Source organism: Borostomias antarcticus, assembly GCF_949987555.1.
Source record: "Borostomias antarcticus genome assembly, chromosome: 11".
NCBI classification, from domain to species: domain Eukaryota; kingdom Metazoa; phylum Chordata; class Actinopteri; order Stomiiformes; family Stomiidae; genus Borostomias; species Borostomias antarcticus.
The window spans coordinates 5,964,435-5,989,535 of NC_140244.1; the positions used below are offsets into that span (position 1 = coordinate 5,964,435).

Sequence of the window (25,101 nt, forward strand, 5' to 3'; positions counted from 1 at the left end):
ATAAACTACCATGACTAAAGGTTATAAACTACCATGACTAAAGGTTATAAACTACCATGACTAAAGGTTATAAACTACTATGACTAAAGGTTATAAACAACCATGACTAAAGGTTATAAACTACCATGACTAAAGGTTATAAACTACCATGACTAAAGGTTATAAACTACTATGACTAAAGGTTATAAACTACTATGACTAAAGGTTATAAACTACTATGACTAAAGGTTATAAACTACCATGACTAAAGGTTTGTGGGGGACTTTTTCCATGTCTATCTAATTTTTCCAATCATCTATCCCCCTGTTAAGCCCAACAGTTTTTAAATCCACATAATGTGAAATTACTGTATTGTGAATATGAATTAATCAGCAGGCATCACGATGATAAGAAAAAGACAGCTAAAAAAAAGCTAAGCTAAATGTTAACTTTATTGATCAAAAGCACCTTGTATGAGAGCCAGGTTCAACTCCTTCTCAGTGTGAATGTTCCATGGAAAGCTTCTACCAAACTGGTGCAGCTGGTCTTGTAGGACCCAGAGGGGTGGCTGTGGAGAGGGCGAAGGGTGCGGGTGTACTACGCGCTAACGTGCTAGTACTTCCTACAGCGCGTGAAGCGGCTGTAGATGGTTCTGTCAATCCAGCGACGGAACTTGGACACCGCCGTGTACACGCCCGGAAACTTAGCGTCGCCGCAGCCGTTGCCCCAGGAAACCACGCCGTAGACACGCCCCTCGCACACTAGCGGTCCTCCAGAGTCTCCCTGGAAAAAAACACAAAACCCGCCCACGCCTCCTTCACTCGCCGCCAACCTCTGTCTCATGGAAAGGTTAAATGGTTTAAGGAGAAATTAGTTTCTGTCAGGTGTTAAAAATGGCTTTGGTTTCAGTGTTACACAACCACTCAGAGACGAGGATATGTGACATGAACACATAATGGTTCAATTGGGGGAGGGGACATGTTGTGACAGTGGCCCAGATGTGTTTTCTTTTCAGAAAGGTGGCACCGGAGTTAAGCCAGTGACAAGATCAAGTTATTTTCTTTTGTGAGGGACCCACTTTCATCTAAATTCCCATGGCTCCTTGCACGGCCTGAACATGGATGAAACCTCGGCCCTTCCAGTTATTACACCGCACCTTGCAGGCGTCTTTGCCTCCCGCGTCGTACCCCGCGCAGATCATGTTCGCCGTGATGTTCCCGTTGAAGGACTCGCTGCTGTTGCACCTGGCCGTGGAGACGATGGGCAGTTTGACCGTCCTGAGGTTGGGGGGGGTCTGGGCCCCTCCCAGGCTGGTGTACCCCCAGCCTGACACCCGACACACCCGGCCCGGGCTCACGCTGGCGTCCTGCTTTGGGAGGGGGGCCAGGGACACGTAGCTGTTCAGAGCCAGCGGGGCCCTGAGCTGGAGGGGGGGAGGGGGCAGAGACACAGGAGAAGTAGAGAGGGATTATGGGTATATCTGAGTACCCACAAGCTCTCCCTACAGCAACAACTTCTGGGAACAAGCTATGATGTTCGTGGACGCCAATGAGAATCCGATCGGATCAACCAGATTCTGATTGGCCCGTGCAGATATTGGGCTGTGTGGAGAGGCTGATTTGGCCTCTGATTGGTCACTGACCCCAGATTTCCACTTTTCAAGTATTGCTAACGAGTCCTGCGCTCCAGCGAGCTGTCGGTAGCATATCTGGCTCACAAGGTGCGATTTACTTGTACTTTCTTCCACGTTAACTCTCACTTCACTGAGGTTTTTATTACACAAACAGCAAAGTGTTTTACCTAAATTAGTTTTTCATTTAGTCCTGACTATACGCTCCCGATGAAATAATGTTCAAATGCAGCTGGATTTGAAAAGTAGGCTAATGTGCTGGCTCCGCCCCTCTGCCCTTATTTTGTGGCACTTGACCCCAACCTAGGGTATATGTAATTACATAGCTTTCTCACCATTCATTACATAGTTTTCTAACCGTGTCAGTTCTAGGTATTATGTAATTACTAGCTTTCTCACCATGACAGTACTGTATACTAAGAAACATTTAATATCAGAGAAATAAGTAATTCATTTCTGCTTATTAGCTTATTATAAAGTAATACTACAGTAGCTTGCTACTAAGCAATATTTATCCGCTTGTTACAAAGTAATATTAACGAGATTAACGAGATTTTCTTGAGTTGCTGTTACTGAGAAATTAAGTCTATTACACTGACATAACACATGTAATAAAGAGTCTCAGAACGTGGTGAGCGCGCGCTCTCCTGCACCTTGATGAGCATGATGTCGGCGTTGTTGGTGGTCTTGTTGTACAGCGGGTGGGGGACGAGCCGGTGAGCTTTGGAGTACTGCTCTGTTCCCTCATAGGCGCCCAGGAGGTAGTCTCCCGCCACGATCAACATCTGCTCTGCCCTGAGGAGACAGAGAGGGTGCTCAACTTAGCAAATGGTTTTTGCTTACTAAGTTCCTCGAAAATAGCAACCAACCTACAAGGAGAAATCGTCAGAGGTACATTCAACTTTAAAAAAAAAATTATCTGCAATCTGGTAATCACAACCAGGGAATGGGTTGGGAGTCTAGTGTGTGTGTGTATTAGTGTGTGTGTGTGTGTGTGTGTGTGTGTGTGTGTGTGTGTGTGTGTGTGTGTGTGTGTGTGTGTGCGCGTGTGTGTTCATGCACCTATGTGTGTGCATCTGACAGGACTGAATGGTTCTCTGTGTGAGAACAGGGGATGTGTGATGGTATCTCCCTCCCGTTTCCTGCAGTCACATCCGACAGGGTGACACCTCACCCTGTAACACACACGCCACAAGGACAGGGCAAGGTTGGCCTGGCCGGCACCGCCCGCTGGCTCTCTCCAGCCTGACCTCCACAACACGCTGCTGGCCAACAAATGACTCCATTATCCGCTGGAGTTGCATAACAGTTGGACATACAGGATTGTTTTTAGACGTAGATCTTCGCCAATGTCCGTTTTTTACAGCGTGAAGTGGTGTGTGTGCATTTACAGTACTGTAAACAAATATACAGATTTATCAAAATACTTTCCGTACCAAGCGATTTAGATAGATAGATAGATAGATAGATAGAAAGATAGATAGATAGATAGATAGATAGATATAGTAGATAGATAGATAGATAGATAGATAGATAGATAGATAGATAGATAGATAGATAGATAGATAGATAGATAGATAGATAGATAGATAGATAGAGTATAGCAGTCTAGCAGTACTGTGCTGTTTCATCCTCATCCTCATGGCTGTGTCTGTGTCCATGATAGAGGCAGTGCAATTATGCATAATAATAATGCAAGTATACAGTTGTACAGACAGCCTTTTGTTTCTATTGTATAGGCCATCTGTGTGTCATTTGTCATTGTCTACCTTATAGGCAAGGAGTTCAATTGTTCAAGTGTTGTCAGGTATTGGTTCAAGTGATGGGGTGTACCATTTAAGTGATGGGTGGGGTGGAGTAGTAAAGAGTCAGTTGTCTATTGAATAGACAAGGTTCAAGGGTGATCAAAGAGTCAAGTGATCAGTTGTTGGCCCGGGGGTGGGGGTGGGGCAGTAGGACAATGGGGGTGGGGGGTCAGTAAGAGGGCAGGGCGATGGTTAACTGACCAGGCAGAGGGGGGATGGGGGTTAACTGACCAGGAAGAGGGGAGGTGGGGGTTAACTGACTAGGCAGAGAGGGGAGGTGGGGGTTAACTGACCAGGCAGAGGGGAGGTTAACTGACCAGGCAGAGGGGAGGTGGGGGTTAACTGACCAGGCAGAGAGGGGAGGTGGGGGTTAACTGACCAGGCAGAGGGGAGGTTAACTGACCAGGAAGAGGGGAGGTGGGGGTTAACTGACCAGGAAGAGGGGAGGTGGGGGTTAACTGACCAGGAAGAGGGGAGGTGGGGGTTAACTGACTAGGCAGAGAGGGGAGGTGGGGGTTAACTGACCAGGCAGAGGGGAGGTGGAGGTTAACTGACCAGGCAGAGAGGGGAGGTGGGGGTTAACTGACCAGGCAGAGGGGAGGTTAACTGACCAGGCAGAGGGGAGGTGGGGGTTAACTGACCAGGCAGAGAGGGGAGGTGGGGGTTAACTGACCAGGCAGAGGGGGGAGGTGGGGGTGGGGGGGTAGCTGGTCATGCGGGTGGGAGGGGGGCTCTGTCCAGGGGGGTCTTCAGTGTCAATCTACTGCAGCTATTGGCTGTTGAGCTTGTGGACCGCGTCAGGAAAGAAGCTGTTGTGGAACCTCTCCTGATGCTCAGCCATCTTTAAATACAGCTTTAACACAATTCCACCACATACCATAATGTATATTATATCACTTGTACAGTACATCAATACATCAACAAAACTAGACACTGAATCCCCACCTATCCCCAGTGAGGTGACTGGGAGAGCAAGCTTGGCACTGTCACCCAAAACAACCCAACATCTAATCCAGCTAAAGTGGCCAAAATCATTCTCAGGACTTCGCTCTCCCAACCCAACCGGGCCGGCGGTCCGACTTACCCGATGTCACAGTGAGCGGCGGTCAGCACCCAGTACTTGTGGACCAGGGAGCCTCCGCAGTAGTGCTGTCGCTGGGCGCTCTGGAGGGACACCATGTAGCGCAGGGAATGGGGGGCGGCGGAGTAGCCTCCCACGATGCGGTCCTGCTCGACCCGCCGGCCTGCGTGGAAACATTGACGGCGCTGTTACAGCTCCGTTACGGCCCTGTTACGGCTCTGTTACGGCGGTGTTACGGCGGTGTTACGGCCCTGTTATGGCTCTGTTACGGCCCTGTTAAGGCGCTGTTACGGCGGTGTTACGGCTCTGTTACGGCCCTGTTACGGCACTGTTACGGCACTGTTACGGCAGACGTGGTGGAACTGCGCTTCGGGCTCAGGAGGTGGGGTCGTGTTCCGGTCAAAGGTGAGTTTTTTTAAGACTACAGGGTGTGGACTCGAAAGCAAAGATCTTTCTTTTCTGTCTGTTTTCTCTATAGATGACAACAAAGATAGGATCTGGCTTGAAGCAAATCAGTGTATGTTGCTCATTAAACATCAAACTAATTTCAAAGGGCATCTCGTTGAGGCTTAATGACCTAATTTAAGAACATGAAAGAGGATACTGTGTTACATATTTTTTCCTCCCAGGAAGAGGAATCAAGCTCTATACTTCACTGAAGCTATTGTGTTCATGACAAAAGGAAGAGATATCTATCACACTAGATTATAGCTCCCAATATTTTATTCTATGAGCTGAGCAATGTTTCAAGCACACAGGGCTTCAGGCAAGATTCTACCTGTCCTCTACCTGACCTACAGAGAGGCTGGAGGTACACAGATACTCTATTGTAAAAGGAATAGATCCCACGACCCAGGACTAGAGAGCATCAATGGGGGATGAACACCGTTGCACCTAAAAGGTCAAAGTGCATTTATCCTTTTTCAGAGCCATTTACCTCAGGTTACAGCTAGTAATTTTCTGTCACCTCGGAAGGTTTACAGTCAGGGAGATTATCCTTTATGACCTGACCTCCCAGTGCCCCTCCGCGTTTCCCTGAAACAGTAGAGAGAGGCTCGTCCTGGCCCCGTTGCACAATACCGAACTACAGTACGTTGTTGCACAATACTGAACTACATCAGAAACGGTAGAGAGAGGCTCATCCTGGCCCCGCTGCACAATACCGAACTACACCGTTGCACAATACTGAACTACATCAGAAACAGTAGAGAGAGGCTCGTCCTGGCCGCGTTGCACAATACTGAACTACTGTACATCTCAAGTCCCCGTGGAGACGGTGGTGTGTGGTCATTCTGCCTCTGGCTCAATGAAACCACAATTTACAGTGCAGTGATTCAACTTTGGCTGCTCATTTTTGATTTGGACATTGTTTTCTAGATGAACTGTGTTGTATATTGACACAATAGCCTCATAACGATGTCAGGAGGCAATTTGGACCTGTTATGTAACTATTTGCTCACTTATTGCAAGGAAAAAGTGAATTTAAGGGGTGTGAATAGAAACAGACCTTACATAACTGCAATTGACTAACTGCTACTGTACACGCAGGCCTGTTTGACTCTCTCACTGACTCTGCTTTAAGTTAAAGACTTAAAAGCAGAATGACTAGCACTGACAAACTGTCTCACACACAATAAAAACACTGAAAAATATTGTGCTCCACCTAATATAAAACACCATAACTAAAGTGAGTATACTTGTTTGTAGTAGTCTATCAAACGAGTGAATTGCACTACTACTGGATAGAGGACATGGATACTCACAGTTGACTGCAAGGAGCTCCATTGCCACCCAGCACAGGCAGACCAGCAGGTTCATGTCAGCAGAGAGAGCAGGGCTCAGCAGCGCGCCACGCTAGCCAGGTCACCCACAGTAGCCTACGGTCGGAGTGACACGCTCTCTGGGTCTCCGGGTACCAGGTGTGTCACGGGGAGAGGCCTTCTCAATGCCCGGACCGTCCTCAGGTTTCCTGCAAAGTTCTGATTTCAGAGTCCACTCAGGGTTGAGGGATTGAGACGTGCACATTCATCGCTAGCCCGTCCCCTCACACACACACACACGTGCGCGCACACTCACACACCCTCCATCCCTGGCTCCTTACAGTGTTGCCATGGTTATGCCCACAGTGCGGCGCTTGCTCATCTATATCTCATGCCCCGTGTGTGTGTGTGTCACATCGGTGTGTGTGTGTGTGTGTGTGTCAGCGGCAAGGGTTGATCCTTTGCGGAAGCAACATTCAATAGCCCTCTGTGTGCATGTGTGTGTGTGTGTGCATGTGTGTTCATGCGTGTGTTCACGTGTGTGTATGCATGTGTGTGTGTCAATGTGCAGATTAACTCAAATCTAGCAAGATGCATTTGTGAGGCAAACCCGCTAATAAATACCACTGTAATATCAATATCACAATTCTGTCATCTTAAAAAATAAAAAAATCTATTACCTGACAAAATGAGGTGTGCCATTAATTTCAGCAAGGGGCCTTTTATATCACTATTGAATCAATAAAGTAGCACTCTGAAGCAAGTTAGCAAAACACACACAGAATCGTTGTTGACCTCCTAGTGTCCCACATTCACCAGAGCTTGAATAATTGATGTTTTACCCAGAAGAGTAGGATTCCTCAGGCTACGCGGCTCCCCACGGCAAGGTATTCCCTGACCAATGGGGCGGCCTCCTCTTCCCTAGTCCACCAGTGGGCCGGTCGATGATTGACAGCACACTGCGGTCCCGCCCCTGCTATTGGTATTCATGTTTCTGGGAAGCAACCGAGACTTGGCGTGGTCTGGGATCACGACCCGCTGACAAAGAGGCCGGGCAGCCGTACTCACGGGCTTGACACCGAAACACACTTTCAGAGAAGATCTCTGGGGCCCAACCGGCTGGAGACTACGGCTTATTTTACGTTTGTGCACGCCGATGTTTGTGCTCCACGTGCAGTTCCACCACACACACACACGCATACACACACAAACACACACACATACACACACACACACACATGCATACACACACATACATCCTGTATCACCTAGTTCGATTATCCAGGGAGAAGCGAAGCGCGATCCTCTTTCAGCCGTACTGTTAGGAAGTAGACACTTGGGGACCGGGACAGTAAGGACACCAGGAGTGACGTCACAGCCCGCCCAGAACAGTCCTGACCAGTGGTGGGAAACTAGCCGAGGGGAGGCCCGGACTCTACCGGCCGTGTGTGTGTGTGTGTGTGTTATGGGAGGTATATGATGAGGATGCACCATGGTAGAATCGAGACTACTGCCAGCTGTGTCGTAGCCCACCTACACTTTCATATCTGTGGTCCACTTAGGGAAGGATGGATCACGACAATAAACCAGTGATGAGACGAGCCAGAAAGTCTAGTGATAAGAGTGGATGTTTCTACTGTCGAAAGCCCAGCTCGTTCTCACGGGACGCCTCACCCTCCATCTTGGATAACAAATTGGCCCGAAAGTGATATAAAAAGAGAAGCAATTAATCTAATCCCTCAATCTTTTCTCCTCCTCATAACAGCCATACATAGGCTTACAGTAGAACCCATACCGCCACAAACAACGTGTCTGAAATTCATCCACGATGTCTGTCCCCTCAGAGACGACAGATACGGTTTCACCTCCCTGAAGATTCACTTTCTATCCAGCTCCATGAATATCTGTGCACAACTGAAAGATTAGCCTTCGCAAAGAGGGCCAGTGAGTGAAAAACGGCACCTTTTGTGATGTACTAGGTCAGCCACTGTTTTGTCTTTTTCCATCTCTACTTCTCTGTCTCTCTCTCTCTCTCTCTCTCTCTCTGTTCATCCGAACAGAAACACGTTGGAACATCATGCTGGAAGGACAATAGAAGGGACATCAGATATGATGACAGTATAAAAGGTGGTCGTGGGTTCTCAGGTCTGCTGTCTAGAGAGTAAGAGTGCATGAGAGCACATGAGTGTGTGTGTGTGCGCGCGTGTGTGAAAGAGAGAGGGGGATCTCCACTGTCTTTGGTTTACTGCTTGGGTGACTCTTAATGGTGAGAAACTTCTGAGTTTTGGATCGAGCTGATAAGTAACAAATTACTTGGTTTAATCTCTTGTTTTGTGTTTGAACTATTTTACCAATATTTAAAATTGATGGCACGTATAATTCTGAGTATGATGTGTTTTTGATTGGCTTACTTGCAGAGTCATTGATTCAGTCATAAAGTATGGATGGTCATTGATATTCAAGAGGGATGTTTGTGGATGTAGAGTTTGCATAAATATTTAATGATTGGCGCTCAATCAGCAGGTGGATTTAGCATGGATGTATCCTTGCACAAATGTAAATAACAATTGGACTTATTGTGGACGAAATGTTTCAGCAAAACTCTCATCTGGATCCTATCGAGGATCTACAGATGTTCAACCTGTCACAGCTGCTGATACTGTATGCTACAGCCGGTTATCTGTAGGGCTAGTGGGTGGTTATTTGAATGATTTTGTTGATTGAGCATCATATCTTCAGGTTGTTACATTGTAGGATCTGTATGCTCTGGTTCGAGATAAATTAGGCTATGGCAAGTCAGTGCAACTTGGAGTTAGAAGTACAGATAGTCCAAGTGAAGGATTACAACTGTGTGTGGGTGACGTCCAAAATCAGGAAAAAAAAATGTTTTTTTCCCCTCTGTACTTTATTCACAGACAACGATCATGTCTTCATCCTTTCACCTGTCTCTGGTCTTACTGGTCATCCTCACCATCAGAGGTAAACAACAACAATGAAACTGAAAACAACATTATTCAGTCCCATTAGTATTAAAACCTTTAAAGCATATTCAAACATTATTATTAAAAAGCGTATTGTTTTGGAATGACTTAAATCCAACCTGCTATAGCTATAACTCCTCCTCTACTCTCCTCACTGCGCTCCCCCACTTTCTCTCTTTAATCTCTCCTCTCCCTGTCTCCCCAATCTCTGTCCCCCCTCTTCTCTCCTCTCCTATCAGATGGATGTGGCCAGAGGATCATCGGGGGGCTGGAGGTGCCCCCATACTCCATACCGTACCAAGCCTCCATCCAGTTCAAAGGGCGGCACATCTGTGGAGGTACCCTCATCCACCCTCAGTGGGTGGTGTCTGCTGCCCACTGCTGGAGACCGTGAGTACTGCACCCTTAGGCACTGATTTCGGCACCGGTGCAGTTAGTGCTGCAATGGCGAGGCACAATCCACATCATTCTAGAGACTCTCCTATGTTATTGTAACTTACGTTTGTCACTCTGTTAGATTCACACAAATATGATACAAATTCAACCACCGTATTTTAACATTTAGCACTTAAAAGCAATATCAAAGAATTAAACCTTTGAATCAGGATGCCAAATTGGATGTCAACCCCCTTTTTTATGTCTCCAGGAACTACATGATCAGAGTGATCCTGAGTGAACACAGCATCTACATTGAAGAAGGCATTGAGCAGGTGTTCGACGTCTCCAAAATCCTGATCTACTACAAGTACAACTACTATAACTTCGACAACGACATCTTGCTGATCAAGGTGAGTGATGCGACAGTTATGGGGACAATGCATGCTGGGAAATGCAGCACAGACTGTCGCCCCTGAATGCATTTTGTGGCTCTGTGCATGCCAAAAATGAATGGGTTCTAAATTGGCCCTTGCTACACCCCTCCACCGAGTTTCTTGAAAAGCAGTCTGGTATTTTTTTGCTTAATCCTAATGAATGGAGGTGAATGGCCGTCCGGGTCGTGATTGGGCGGCTAGTGGACCCGCCCCGTGATTCACTGGGGCGGAGGTAAAAATGACTGGAGGTGAATGGTGAGTGGCTGTATTTGGCCGGCTCTCTGGCGCCCCCCTCGGGTCACAGTCGGTGGGGGGCAGTTCGGTGCACTCCGGGCTCTTCCCCTACACACCCCCATCCAAATCCAGTGTCTCTAGCACCCCCACAGGGAGCTGGCTTCGTTCTATGTTTTGTTTTCATTCGTTGATCTGGCCCGTGATTCGGATCTGCTTCTAAATTGAATGGGTTCTAAGGTGACCCACTAATACACCCCTCCACCGAGTTTCATGAAAATCGGTTTGGTAGATTTTGCAAAGTCCCAAAAAATGAATGGAGTTGAATGGCCAGTCCGGCTGTGTTTAGGCGGCTAATGGACCCGACCTGTGATTCGGATCCGCTCCAAAATATAAGTAGTTGTAAGTTGGTTCATGCTACACCCCTCCACTGAGTTTCATGAACTTCAGTCAGGCAGTTTTTGCGTAATCCTTGTTCAATGAATGAATGGAGGTGAATGGCCGGCCGTGTTTGGGCGACCCATGGACCCGACCCATGCTTCGGATCCGCTCCAGAATTTAATGGCTTCTAAGTTGGTCCATGCTACACTCTTCCCCACCCTTCACACACACACTCACACACACACACACACACACAAACACACACACACACACACACACACACACACCGCAAACATACGGTAACCTCTCGCCCGTCGCTGGAGTGGTGATGATCATCGTCGTTCACTACGCCGTCCGTCTGGTTCACTGGACGGAGTTGATGTGTCTCTCCGCCCTCCTCCGTCCACCAGCTCGACAGACCGGCCATCCTCAACAACTACGTCCAGCCCGCCATCCTGCCGGACGCCAACAGCCCTGCCCTGACCAGCCGGACCAGGTGCACGGTGAGCGGCTGGGGCGTGACCTGGGTCTACAGCTACTACCTGGCGCCAAAGCTGAGGGCCGTGGATGTGGACGTCATCTCCAGCTGCCAGTATTACTACTACTTCAGAATCACCGACAACATGATCTGCGCCGGCTCGCGCTACGGGGGAAAAGACTCCTGTCAGGTCAATAAAGTTTTTTGATTTTTGATTGAATTGAATGAAGCATGGTGCTGGGTGTTAGACACAGGGGTTTGGATGAGATGTGGTAGAGGGAGTTATAATTATTTGGAGTTCAAGTCTGATAATCGTAGGTCTAAATGTCGTCTTCAGCTCAAGGGGATAATTGGATCAACAGATAAATAACACCCACAAACTAATTTATGTCCCCCAACAAAGATACATTTGTTCCCAAATTAAGTATGTGTTTGGTTTCATTTTACCCCCCAGGGTGACTCTGGTGGGCCACTAATCTGTGACGGCAGATTTGAGGGCATCGTCTCGTGGGGCATAAGCTGCGCCAACCCCTACTTCCCCGGCGTGTACACCAGGGTCAGGAACTACGTCCGCTGGATAAACTGGGTCATACAGAACGACAGCTACCCGGGGCGCCGCCATGATGACAACGCGACGGTGGTGGCAGAACCCGGTTCCACACTGTAGATATCATCATCGTGAACGAGAACCGTGACCTCAAGACTGTTTTGCTGCTTCAGGAATTGAAATGCTACGTGTGAAGCACAACTCTGCCTTGACAAACCTGCTCTGTTATCAAGCACGGACATCTTAAACTGAGAAGCCAAGGGTGTGTGTGGTCTGATGGAGAAGAACTATTAACCACTTGTACATAAGTGTGTTTGTATAGACAACAGACCCAGATAGCAAGCATACGTTGGCACAATGTTGGGCAAACAGCTTGTGTGACATATTTGTTGGCACAACGTCAGGCAAACAGCTTGTGTGACATTCGTTTGTAAATCAACGTTGTACCACCATGGTGAGGACGTTGTATTAGCATGGCATCTTTTTTTGCGGGCATGCATTGCAATGGGTCTCATTTGCCAACCTGTCCAGTTGGCTAAACATTGGCTTACACCAATTGCCATGGTTTAAATTTTGTATTAGCCTACAAGCCGATACATCTATAACGAACCACACAAAATAAAATGCATTCAGTTCAGATAGTAGTCCTCTTTATTGACTTAGAAAACATAGCATTGCATCTTTCTGTACAAGCACTCATTAATTAAGTTTTTGTTATATTTTTTGCAATTCTCTTCACATCCAGACAGCAATCAATAAATAAAATGCTCGGACACTAAAATTTAAATAAATCTGTAACCTGTAGATGACGCAGAACTGTAATAAATCTATCCAATCATTTCAAGGTACCACCTTGGTGATTGGAGGGCTTATTGGATGGCTCACCTGCCTGTCAACCTATAGCTGCAAATAATGTGATGTATCATGCCAAAACTCGATGGGAAATATTGTGAGATATATACACAATATTTCCCATCAGGTTTTGTCATGATACATCACATTATTTGCGGAGAAAAGCAAGTACAATTAAAGCTGCTACGCAGCGATGAGGCGGGGCCAGGCAATTTCCGACAAGTTTAGGAGCAATAAGCGAGAGAATAGGAAGACAACAAGAAAGTTGACATTCCAATGTTCATTTTGTACATTCATATGGTATAGTAAAACATTTGTAAAACCTTTTGATGCATTGTAAGCTCGATTTTGATAATTCAATAATCTGGTCAATGAGTTTGTGAATTACAGTCTGAAGATCCAGTGTAGCAAGTTTGGTGTTAATTGATTGAAAAATGTGGGATGAGATATGTTTATTAATCTTTACAGGTTTTGTTTGCTTTTCTTCATATTTGAACATTGACTTCAGCAGCTGTGTGCTCAGTCAGTAGCCAATCAATCGATTTAGTCATTGTAATCCTCGGCGGGGGTTGGGTAGGGTTGCCAACAGCGATGTCTCAGATTCGTGGAGCTTGCGTTGGATTGTGGGTAACGCAGTTTTCTTTGTATGAAGTGTTGGTTTCAGAGGACAGAATTAAACATATTTTTAAAAATTCAATTTTTGAGATAAAATTCTGAAAAAAATCATACTACATCTTGGATATGTGGCCAATGTTGTCACTTTTTATGAGGATGATCAGACATTGATTTGGCGAGATTTAATAGGAACTGTATACAGAACTGTTAACAGTAAAACTTTTTGATGTGCTGTGGGCTCAATTTTTCATATTTCAAAAATCTGTGAGGATCGTTTGGTAAGGACAGTCTGAAGATACAGTGGATCAATTTTGGTGTCAATTGAACAAAAAATGTGGGAGGAGATAGGTTTGATAGGTTTTACAGTTTAGGAAGAAATCAGAGTGATGGACTTCAAAATTCCTGCAAGGTCAAAGCATATGACAGTTTTGTCTCAATTGGGACTACATTCCCGTGGTGGTTTTACAGTGATAGCACCTATGGCTGATTTGTTATGATTTTTTAAAGTTTTAAACTTTAGACTGTTGCTGTAGCGCCACCTTGAGGTTTATTGACCTACAATGCAGGGTGAGGACTTTGGGTATAGTACTGGAGCTATGTGCAAATTTTGGTGATTTTTTGTCCACGGGAAGTTAGACTTCAGTGGAAGATGGAGAATAATAATAATAATATAGGCAAATACAATAGGGTTCCGGCAGCGTAGCTGCCTGGCCCCTAAAAATCAGGTGTAAATGAAAAAGGGTGTATCCACAATGATTAATGAGGCCCCAGAACTCTTCCTCGTTCCTCCAGAATCGTCTACCCTACCTTCAAGGCACATCACAGTAGACCTACAGCACGTATTTCTATTCTGTTATTATGAAGTGGCTGAAAATAACAGCACATAAAGACAGTCCGTGCACAAAAAAACTATGACTGCCTTGAGAACAGGTCATCCTTAGAGTATGAGTATAATGAGAACGCGTCTATGTTCCCTCAGATCAGTAGGTAGTGTTTTCACCCATTTGTTTGTTAAAATTCTACACGTATTTGCCAAAAAGGCACGTGGCAAGTCAGAAAAAGGCACATAACGTAGGGACAGATTTCCACTGAACTGTGTGAAAAATGTTGTCATGGGGCCAAGGAACAACTGACTAACTTTCCACCCATATTAACCAAAATGGGGTGTGGTGGTGGGTGGGCCTTTCTTAAAAAGTTGCCTAACTTCAAAATTAATTCATATTAACACCACAAAACTTTGATGAAGTGTTTGTCGTAAAACCATCAGACATATTAAGATCTACAGTACAGAGTATAGATCTGGGCTAAGAACTAATACTGACTGAATGATGGATGTATTTAGACAGTATGAACCATGGTTAGGACTAGGCCACCTCTGGGGGGGCTCAGCAGTATCCAGCCCCCCCCCTCCCCCCCCCGTGTGTCCCTTCTTGTGGTGGGAAAAACCCACATGGAGCACTGGTAGAGTACCACACACTGACTGCTGTTGACAAATGTATTTCCCCTACGGGCATTAATAAAGAATGATCTCTTCTCAGCTCATGCCATGTGTCTGGTGTCCCCAGCATGGTCGAGTGGCTCCGGCGCTGTCCTCGGGGTTCACCGCTCTGGGCTCATGGACGGATTGAAAGACCAGAGAGCTCTGCTTAATTCTCCACTCACCCCACATTCAGGTTTACAGTTCCCACCAGCCAGATACTTTCACACCGGAAATGTACAAGGAAGTTATTATTATCCAGGCCTATGGTGACACCTAGTGGCTAAGCACTGCACAACAGCTAATTCAAAGTCATGTAATTACACAAGATAGATTTTCATCAATGATCAGTACTTCCACACAAATCCCCATAAAGGCAGCTCTCTCAGCTAGCCACACGATAGGATTGTCAGGAGCATTGTGCAGCATTGGTTAGCCACACAGATTGTCAGGAGCCATGAACTGCAGCAATGTATGATTTGTAGCTACCGCATTTGGATATCGATGCATGCGTGTGTGTAGGCTACTGTTGCAAGTTGGGCCAACGAGTCTGGCAGTACACCGACATTAGTTGTGGCTGTCACATAGCCTACATTATATATACACTAACTAGGCCATTTTATTCCAGCTATCAACTGTTCTCTGTTGTCTCGTGTGGGTGTTTACTGGTTTCACCTTGTAAACAAATGCAGGCGTGCAGATGTACTGAACGCTTATAGTATTTACCATTTTACGAGTTGTGCAAAAGCGAACCTGTAGGGGGTGCCAAATCGCATAAAACCCAGCTGTGGGAGTGTTAGTTGAGGAGAGGTCACGAGCAGGGAGATGGAGAGGGAGAAGGGGTCACTAACAGGGAGATAGAGAGGGAGGGAGATGGCTTCAGACCAAAACAGCCTAACTGGGGTGTGGAGCCAGAGTGCATGGAAGTGGTTGTGTGTTGCTGTTGGGCAGTGTGCACAGGTGTTACTGTTTGTAAAGCTAATCGGATAAGCTACATTTTGTGCGTGGTGATATGTGCTCTGTGTAAAACTTTATTGAATTAATTGAGTTTTTGGTCAGATAGTGTTCAATCGTACACAGTTTGGTCATGTTTAGAGGCAGGGTGTGGCTTCACAAGTGGGTACCTAAGATTAATTTGCAGGGTGGATACACCAGATAACTTTTTCATTGATAACCACTGCTACGTTTGTAAGAGTGCTTAATCATGAGTTTGCATGCATAGGCTAGCCTACGCATAAGGAGTTGTTATTCCCAATAGCAAATACATTTTGCTGTGAACATTTTTGAGCTACTGTATAGTCCATTCTCCTCAGGGACACTAGACCTTCTACTTTTCAACAGAGTTTAGGAATTTAAAAGCTTCCTGGTTTGCTTAATCCTGGTTTCACATGTTAGTGTGTCATATTCAAAAGGAAATTACCCCATTTCCACTCCATTGTTGCCACAAAGGAACATTCATCATGGGCGAAGAGGTTGTAGTACAGTAACTGACACTCTTGAGGTGCTCCACTATTTCAAAGGAAGCTAGACTGTAAACTAAACTCCAAAATGTACATTACATAAATGTCCCAGAGGTCCTCCATTTGCATGCAGCTTCAAAGAACCCAGAGAGTTCTACTAAGCTCTACAGCTTACGCGACGCTTTCAACCCCCAATATTGAAAACTAGTGAAATAGGGTGAAAATAATTATGTTCTACAGCATTGATAGTAATTACTCTCCAATGCTATTAAAATTGTGTGATTATAGCCACCAACGTTGTGATGAATATTGATGAATTTGGTTGATTTTCAGAGAAATGTTGGTTTAATCTGATCCTGTTAGCTGTTCCTAATTATAATGATTGACCTCTGAGTATGGCAGTAGCTGGAGCTTTCTGTAAGGAATGGTGTCCCTCTTCCATAGACTTATGAGATAAAGATGACATTCCATTTCTGGTACAACTGTGCCAAACAGCAATTGTTGTGTTTAGCGCCAAGGCGGCGTAGGTTAACTTGACATAACAAGGCCACAGAAGAGACCAGAAAGACAGTCTTATCGGAGAAGAGACGAGGGGGGGGGACACTCAAACCACATGAGAACGTTGCAACGAGACCAATGCTTTGATTTGAGTTCAGACAGCATACAGAGAGGTCAACTGTACATTAGACTATATGCCATCGTCTTTTGTTATGTCAAACTTCTGGAATAAAGAGCTTTTGATGTCGCTCAAATCCCGTGTTGGAGAGATTAATTTGGAATACATCTGAACAAGGAGACACTGGACTGAGTGGTATTGTGTGAGATTGGGGGCCGTCTTTTATTGAAATCAAAACACAACGCAGAGCTTAATAAGGACAATAATAAAACACAATGAAAGTCAACAGTTGTAAAGACAATTATAGCCACCAACGTTGTAAAGACAATTATAGCCACTACTTTATTCTGTTTTTTGTTTTAGTTTATTTTATATATTGTACAGCACTTTGGTGCAACTTCAGTTGATTTTAAACGTGCTTTATAAATAAAGTTTACCATGACCTTGACCACCGACGTGGTTAAGACAATTATAGCCACCAACGTTGTAAAGACAATTATAGCCACTGACATGGTTAAGTCATCAGGTCAACATGTTACTGACCTCAATAAGACCCAATGGCATCCTAATTTTCAGAGGTGCTGCCCATGTTGGCCCGATGGTGGAATTTAGCCGGCAACCATGTCAACCTTTACCAATATTGTGCCATGTATGCTTGCTATCTGGGAAAGTAGGCTACCTACCTACCTAAATAAATATCAATGTCATTTAGATTGATTTTAGTGAACTCTGCCAAGAAAAGCAGTTCCTAAAACTAATATTTTAAAGGGTCATCATATTCCCTGGAGGAACAGCAATGACATCCAATACTTAACATGGGTTTGGAACCGGAAGTGAAATGGAAAGTGTCCATTACCTTTACTTTCAGTAAGTTTCCCAACCCTGGATACCACCATGCTACCAGTGACTGCCAATAGGTGGCCCTCGGGCCAGATGCGGCCAGCGAAGCACTTTCATCTGGCCTGCGAACAATTCAGCAATAAAAGAGTGGTTCATGAACTGACCTCGGTCTTTCATCGCGAAATACGCCTGCATACGTTTCCATGAGACTTTTATTCTGAAGGAAAGTGCAACAGGGGGAGATTTCCATGACAACTGGAGGGTAAATAAGTGATCTAATGGTCGTTGCACTAAATCACTGAAGGGTTGTACTTTGCCTGCAGGAATGAGGTACTCAATTTAAAACATCCATGGGCAGTGAGCACACAATGTCTCTCTTTTCAGATAAGCTACTCAGCTGATATAGAGATATAGAGACACCATGACCTGTGTGGGAATCAGCAGGGGTTACATTGTGATTTGTTATGTGGGAGGGCTGTTTTAACACGGTTGGCAAAGGTGTGCAGTGGCAGCAGTGATGGTGGCGGCTTAATACTACTTCATAAATAGCAAATATCAAGCCTTTAATGATCTATCTTTGAAATGAAATGTTCTTCCATTGGACAGGCTTATCAGAGGGATTCTGCTCAAAATGAAAGGACACATTTGATGAGTCAACTCCAAGAAAAAAGATAGACTCTTCCAAGACAGAGGAAACCACCATTTCACTCTGTGACTCTAAACAGATATGAATTGTGGGTTCAACATGACTTCCAGAAAAGAGAATAAGAAAATGTCTGTATTTTCCCATTGTAGAATGACCAGTGAGTCACACAGCATGTCTCAAGAGTGGACCATGACTATACAGCGCAGAGCCATTTCAGAAGAAAGCTCCACCCATGATATCAGTCAAAACCTTTCCTCCAAATACAGGATATCTCATTTCTCCTCTCCTCCCTTCCTCTCCCCTCCATTCCTCCCCTCCCTTCATAGGCCCTCTTACCTGAAACCCTGAGCTTTGAATGATGTCAAATCAGCAATTTCCTAGTATTTCTTAGTTGCTAAACACTGAGAAAGGGGAACTGAATGAAATGACAATTACATCAAATCCGTTTGTTACAGCAATTGACGTTAAACTGTACCCCGGTATACCACCCGGCCAGGAACCGTTCATTGCGCCATTGACTTTTGTAACTTGGTCTGCACTACCGTATCTACAGACAATATTTTGTTACTCACTGAAGTGAAGACAGTTTTTGAAAGCTGAAAGCCTTTTCTCCAAGGTGGCTACACTTGCAGCCCCCAACCTTTTATATAAAAAAGCACCTTTTTGCACTTCAATAGCACATATCCACCAATATCCACTATCCTGGCTTCACGACCCTGATCACGTGATCTCTCTCCACCATAGAGAAACAGCATGTGAGATCACGATCGTGAACATGAAATGGCTGCATTATTTTAACCATAAAGACTTGAAATGTACAAAAATAAAAATAAAATGTACAAATAAAAAATCTTGATGATACAAATCACAAGTGCATCTCCCCTCTTAACAAGTGACTAAGAGCATAATCTAGTGCTAAAGCCAAAGTGCAAGAGTAATCCAAAGTGAAAGAGAAAGTACAGTAGCCTACATCATACTGTAATGGAAGGGGAGTGCATTTTGATCGGGCATTACACTAGTTACGGGCACTAGTTAAATACATCACAATTAATTGACAGGTGTACAATGGCTAGAACTCTGTCGCAAGCCCCAAGAAACTCCCAACTGTCACCCTCTGCTGGACCATTGCCAAAAACACACTTACATAGGGTTAGGATTAGGGAATGCACACTCATACAGTATTTTCTCATGTCACACCAGCACCGGAACAATTCAGAGGGCTGGATATCTCAGCAACTATGATTGGTTACAGCCAACAACACCCCCCTCCCCTTCTTCCTCACCACGGGTAGAGGAGCACAGATATTTCTCTTGGATCCCACATGAACTTTACCCGGAACAAATACAGACACATACACACACGCACACACACACACACACACAAACAAAGGCCCTAACAACAGACTGAACGTCAGCAAACATGGCAGATCTGCAGGGGTTTATCGAGAAGTCTCTGGAGGCCAGGGAGTTCGCTTACTGCCCCTATAGCAAGTTCAGGGTGGGGGCAGCAGTCTTGACCCACGACGGCAAGGTGTTCACAGGTGAGGGGGCTTATTTCAACTACTCACTGACTGCATGTTGGTGAATGTTTAAAGATGAATTGTATCGGTCAGTGATGAATCTGTAAGCCTGTGGGTTTTCTCTTTCTCTGTTGTAAGGAACTCCAGACTATAGCACAAGAGCCGAGCAGTTTTGTACGGATTCGTTGTTATTGTGTTGATTTGATAAGACATTTCAAAGCTATATCTGTCTTAAATGAGAGATTAGGTAAATCAGTGTCTCTGTGGCAGGATTATCTCAAGAACCGCCGTATGAAGTTGACATTCAGCAGGTTTATTTCCCCGGACCCTGGGATGTGCAGTGTCACCTGTGAAGTGGTTTGGGTCAGCGGTTCTCGACAGGCGCTCTGCTGGTAAAAAGTAGTTCCCCGTGGCAGGATACGCTCCTGGCCACTGCTACTCCATACCAAGGGGAGGCCTACAATAATCAGCTAGCTAGCTACAGATAGCCTGCCATTAGCATTCTAGCTTACAGTAGGAATAAAGAAAGTTTAAAATAACATCACAATAACACTGTAATGTATAACTCCTATAGAATATGTTTGATATACATTAGGGTTTCCTCTAGGATGGCAGCGGAGGGGATGAACGCAGGTGCAATCATGTACAGCTGTTGCATGTGTTCAGGAATTTACATCCAAACACCTTAAACCTTTGTCCTCTCACTTCTCTTGTAATTCATCATCTCCCCCCAAGTATTCACATAGCTGTGAGTTGTCATGGATTTTAACATAGTCTCTAGACTATTCAGATTCATATCTCTTCTTTCATTACCTATTCATCAAGTCCCCTGCAACCTCTAGTTTCAATCTCCCTTTTGTAATTGTAAAAAACTCCTCTGCCTCGCTCTTCCTCCTTTCTTTGTTTAAGCCAGAAGGGCCACACCTTATGTCCTTCCTGCCTGGCTCAGACCTTTTGTTTTCTTTGTCTATATTCAAAGTGATATTCAAAGTGAGTTTCATCCCACATTCATTTCTACCACTGTGTGATATCCGTCACCTCACGATGACATGTAGACAACTCAGCCAATCAAATCCACATCCTTGCTTTGGGCAGATATAAGGAGGATCCGGCGAGCTCATGATTTACTTCTTCTGTTAGAACCACTCTGTGTTTTTACTTTGAGGTCCGGTTGCAATCGTATTGTTTTCTCAATAAACCAGACTTAACCTTTTGAACGTATCTTGGTAAATCTTTTGACTAGATCAGTTTAAAATACCATCACACATGAAATAAGTCGTCTAACCCTCGCTGTAGCAGTGAGTAGGAGTCGGTTACTCTCTCTTATAAGCACGTTAGAAGCACTGTTATTAAAAGCACGGAGAATAACAGCCCTTTGACCGCCATTCAGTTGATAAAATACATTTCCCTAGCCTTGTGAGACCATCCTTATCTCACAAGCTCACATTCTGTTTCTCTCGAAAATCAATCTGGATACTCTCCATAGAGACCTGTTTGTGCCAGATCGGAAAACGATCTTGCAAATCAGCGTTCTGAGAGCACATACTGTAGCCTACAGCTACGCTGGGCGGGTTTAAGTGTGATGACAGCGAGGTGCGGTTAGCGAGTGATAGACAGATGGATCTTCCAATCATCTGCCAAGTATTTTTGAAAGTGCCTGCCCTTTTCCAAACAGTTTCCAACAGAGAGTTCCCAGATGGTTATGCGAAACAAACCAACATTTCCCCATTCATTCTCTAGGCCAGGGTTTCCCAACCTGGGGTCCGGGCCCCCCTTAGGGAGGCGCCAACGATCGCAGGGGGTGCGTAAGGCTATATGCTATATGACGGTCAATTCGATACTATCATCTGAGCTTCTGGGGGGAATATAATGGAAAGAAGGGTCACAACTGTGTCCTGGCACGTGCATTTTGAACGGACATAAATCTTTAAGCTAAGAAATCTTAAAGCTAGTGTCATGGATCTTGGGTTGACCGTAACATTGCACGGGAGCATATCCTGACGCACGCGCGGAACTACTTTTTACCGGACAGCGACCGCTGAGAACCGCTGATCCAAACAATTTAACAGGCGACACCACATTCAGGAACACGCCTGCTGAATGTCAACTTCATACAATGGCCGGTTGTCAACATAATTGTTGACATTGTATGTACATACGTAGCGTCGTCGGTCCTGCCATTGTAGAGAAGATTTTTTTTATACTACTGTACACCTCACCCCATAAGGCTGAGCTTATTAGCGTAAGACAACCTGTCTTGTGAAGAACGGGCACCTGCACTAGTGATTTTCAAAGACAGAAACCTGTTCGTATGTGCTTGCTTTGTCTCCCTCCCAGGATGCAATGTGGAGAACGCTTGTTACAACCTAGGTATGTGTGCAGAAAGGAACGCGCTGGCCAAAGCCGTGTCTGAGGGCTTCATGAGCTTCAAGGCCATAGCTATCGCTAGGTATGGTTAGCTGTGTCCTGTCAGATGGCAACATTGACACGTAGGCTACTCCTTACCTCCACCACTCCAATGCTGACACCTAGTGGCAATACAGAGACCCTGTATCCCCCAGTAATAACCAGTAAAGCCTAAGAACAAGTGACACCAAACAGTGAAGACCACATAACATTGCAAATGTTTGCTAACGTTAATTTCCATCGTGTGGTTTGCTGTAATATTTGTTCACAGTGATGTCAGTGACAAGTTCATTTCCCCATGCGGTGGCTGCAGGCAGTTCATGAGAGAGGTAAAGCCACCCTCCTTATGAAATATCACACATTTTACTTAAAAAATCTTCAAGGGAAACCTGGCCAAGACAAAAGCAGCACATAGTTTAAGACTTAAAAACACTACAACGTTTAAAAACAAAAATTAAAAACAGCAACACCAATTAATTATACTATTATATGTGTTTTCCCCCCCTCCAAAATCCACAGTTTGGGGAGAATTGGGACGTGTACATGACGAAGCCCGATGGCACCTACCGGCTGATGAGTGTGAGTGACCTCCTGCCTTACTCCTTCGGCCCGGAGGACCTGCCGAAAGTGACCACCAAGGAATAGCCATGACCGGGTGGTGTGACCGTCTGGTATGACAAGCTGCGGAGGCTGATCTTTATTGTGTTTGTGACAACGCTTCCGCTCCCTCTGCGGGCGCTGTGTGTGTGTGTGTGTCCTCACTGGTGAAGGGCTGCATCCAGGCCCCAGAGTCTTAACATGCCCCGCAGATGGAACACGTGTTCTTTTACTAGAGTTAAAACTAAACACCTGTCTGGACTCAAGTGCCTGATGATCGCGTTCTGTTCCTTTACGTGGCAGGGTGGGGTGAGGTGGGGGCGGAGGGGGTATTCGATGTTTTTGTGTATTGTGACATGGCCAGCAGAAATTGTCAGAGGAACTCTCAAACAGATGCTTATTTCGGGCTGCTTGAGTTATTATTTTTCTTTTAGCCCGATGAAACACCCACACAGCACACTGTCCCCTCATCCATTCACTACTGACCTTCCATCCCTTCCATGGCTTCTGGTACTTTTTCTTTCATTATATTGACAATAAATTGCTTGTTTTAACTTTTGCCTTGGCGTGTATCTCCCTTACTGCTGTGGACCTTACAAGCTGGTCATAACACATTATTAACACTTATGAGCTGGTCGTAACACATTAACACTATACAGCAACAGCATTAATAAGCAGTCACGTTGTATGATACACTTTCTGAACTGTCTCAAGGTTGTTTTAGTTTGATCATATCCATAGTTGATCATATTCATCAATAACATCATTTTTACCTTGTTTGGTCAAATTCTGTGTCCAGTCAAGAATATGTATTATTTTGTACAAAATCATTATTTTGATTGTATGTATTCTTTATTTGTTGTCTATTTATTGTTATGCACCAATAATCAAAAGCAACTTCCTCATATGTGTGAAAACCTAACTGGCCAAAATAAATCTGGTTCTGATTCTGATAAATATTTCTGTCAATTAGAATGCAGGTCCAAGAATGCAGACGCAGGCTGTGGCTGTGGCTTCTAGAATCTAACTGTCATCCGAGTTAACTTGAGGCCGCGTCTGAATTTCAACACTGATTTGTCTGTATGGGTGTTAAAGTTCAATGAGATAACTTTTATAGTTTATATTCACCTTTACTTGCTATTAGTTTATGAATTGGCCGTAGCGAAGACCACAACAATCGTTTTCATGACATGAGACTGCACGAGACCCTGTGAATGTATTATTTTAGAATTTAGAATTTCGATGTACTGGTTAGTACACTGGCGGGAAATCTTGTGGTGGAGGTGGAAGTGACACGTTCTGCGTGTCATAATATCAGGAAGACAACAAACAGCCGCGAATTTATCTACATGCACATAAAAGAAAGAAGACCGGTATTTACCTGCATTGAAGCCATCCTTCCAGAAAGTCCATTGAAGTAGCTACAATCTTCCAATCCAGTCTGCTCCATGCACTTTATCATATTTTTTTCCCATCGTTACAGCGAGTGACTGGGGAATTGTGGGAAGTGTGGTTCACAGTGCCGATTTTATCACGACCAGAGGGGCCGCCAAAGTGCCGAGATATCTCATAGCTTAGAGTGCCTTTGTCAAAGCTGTTGCTATGGACGCTTGTGGCTGTCTGACAGCTGTCACGCTGCTACGCGATCTAGAATCTGTCATGAGAAAAACTAGCTTTTCTATGGAGCTTAAGAAAATATACCCCTTTCTCCAAGAAGTAGCCGGCAATGAAAATGCTGCCTTTTGCACACTGCAAGATCACTTTTGTGAGTGCAGACATAAAATAGCTCACTTTATTTTAGTGAGGGGGGGGGGGGGGGGGGTCCGGTTTGGGGATATGGAATTATGGTCACCCTAACATTCTTGCTATGTCATGCTTGGACAAGCCCTCCAGTGGAATTTCCAGTCATCTCGATGTAGTACTTTCCAATATAAATGTTTAGGTCAGCGCACTTTGTGTCCGACTGTATTCAACTAGCTTGGCTATGTATTCAAACGAAAACCCATAGCACCAGCTACCTTTGAGCCCCAACTAGCTCAAAAGAAAACATGGACTTTGGGAGAGATGGCCAAGTAGACTAACGTGAGGCCTACTCTGTCCTCTGTTTGCTTTTTACCCATGGCATGATTTGGCTGGCGCACGTGGGCGGAGAGAAAAAATACTGGGAGAATCAAAAACCTGCTTTTGATTTTGAATTGAAATTGGATCTTGAATTGAAATTGTGACACACAAATCGTACTTCGCATGTCTTAGCATTTTTAAGACTTGAAAGATTGATTTAAGACATTTTAATACCAATTAAGGCGTTATTTTAAGATGAATGAATTCAATGCCTCTTAAGACTTTTTAAGGATCCACGGGAGCCCTGTTGAATGCAACAGGGACAT

At 44.9% G+C, this 25,101-nt stretch overlaps 3 protein-coding genes across 3 annotated transcripts; 2 read left to right on the top strand and 1 right to left on the bottom strand.

The window, feature by feature from the left end:
- Positions 1-591: 591 nt before the first annotated feature.
- LOC311315157 (trypsin) lies at positions 592-6,313 on the bottom strand (the record flags this gene model as incomplete). Its single annotated transcript, XM_084445758.1, has 5 exons — positions 592-762; positions 1,136-1,402; positions 2,263-2,404; positions 4,499-4,658; positions 6,259-6,313. 5 exons carry the CDS (start codon positions 6,311-6,313, stop codon positions 592-594), a joined length of 795 nt encoding a protein of 264 aa, XP_084301884.1.
- A 2,866-nt stretch (positions 6,314-9,179) lies between these two features.
- LOC311315158 (trypsin-3) lies at positions 9,180-14,780 on the top strand (the record flags this gene model as incomplete). The annotated part of the gene is made up of 6 exons (XM_084445759.1): positions 9,180-9,234; positions 9,476-9,626; positions 9,883-10,024; positions 11,071-11,328; positions 11,593-11,775; positions 14,718-14,780. 6 exons carry the CDS (start codon positions 9,180-9,182, stop codon positions 14,778-14,780), a joined length of 852 nt encoding a protein of 283 aa, XP_084301885.1.
- Positions 14,781-19,557: 4,777 nt separating this feature from the next.
- Positions 19,558-23,636, top strand: LOC311315295 (cytidine deaminase-like). Its single transcript, XM_084445932.1, has 4 exons — positions 19,558-19,732; positions 22,049-22,160; positions 22,389-22,446; positions 22,637-23,636. The coding sequence occupies exons 1-4, from the start codon at positions 19,612-19,614 to the stop codon at positions 22,760-22,762; spliced, it is 417 nt and encodes a 138-aa protein (XP_084302058.1). The 5' UTR covers positions 19,558-19,611; the 3' UTR covers positions 22,763-23,636.
- Positions 23,637-25,101: the final 1,465 nt, after the last annotated feature.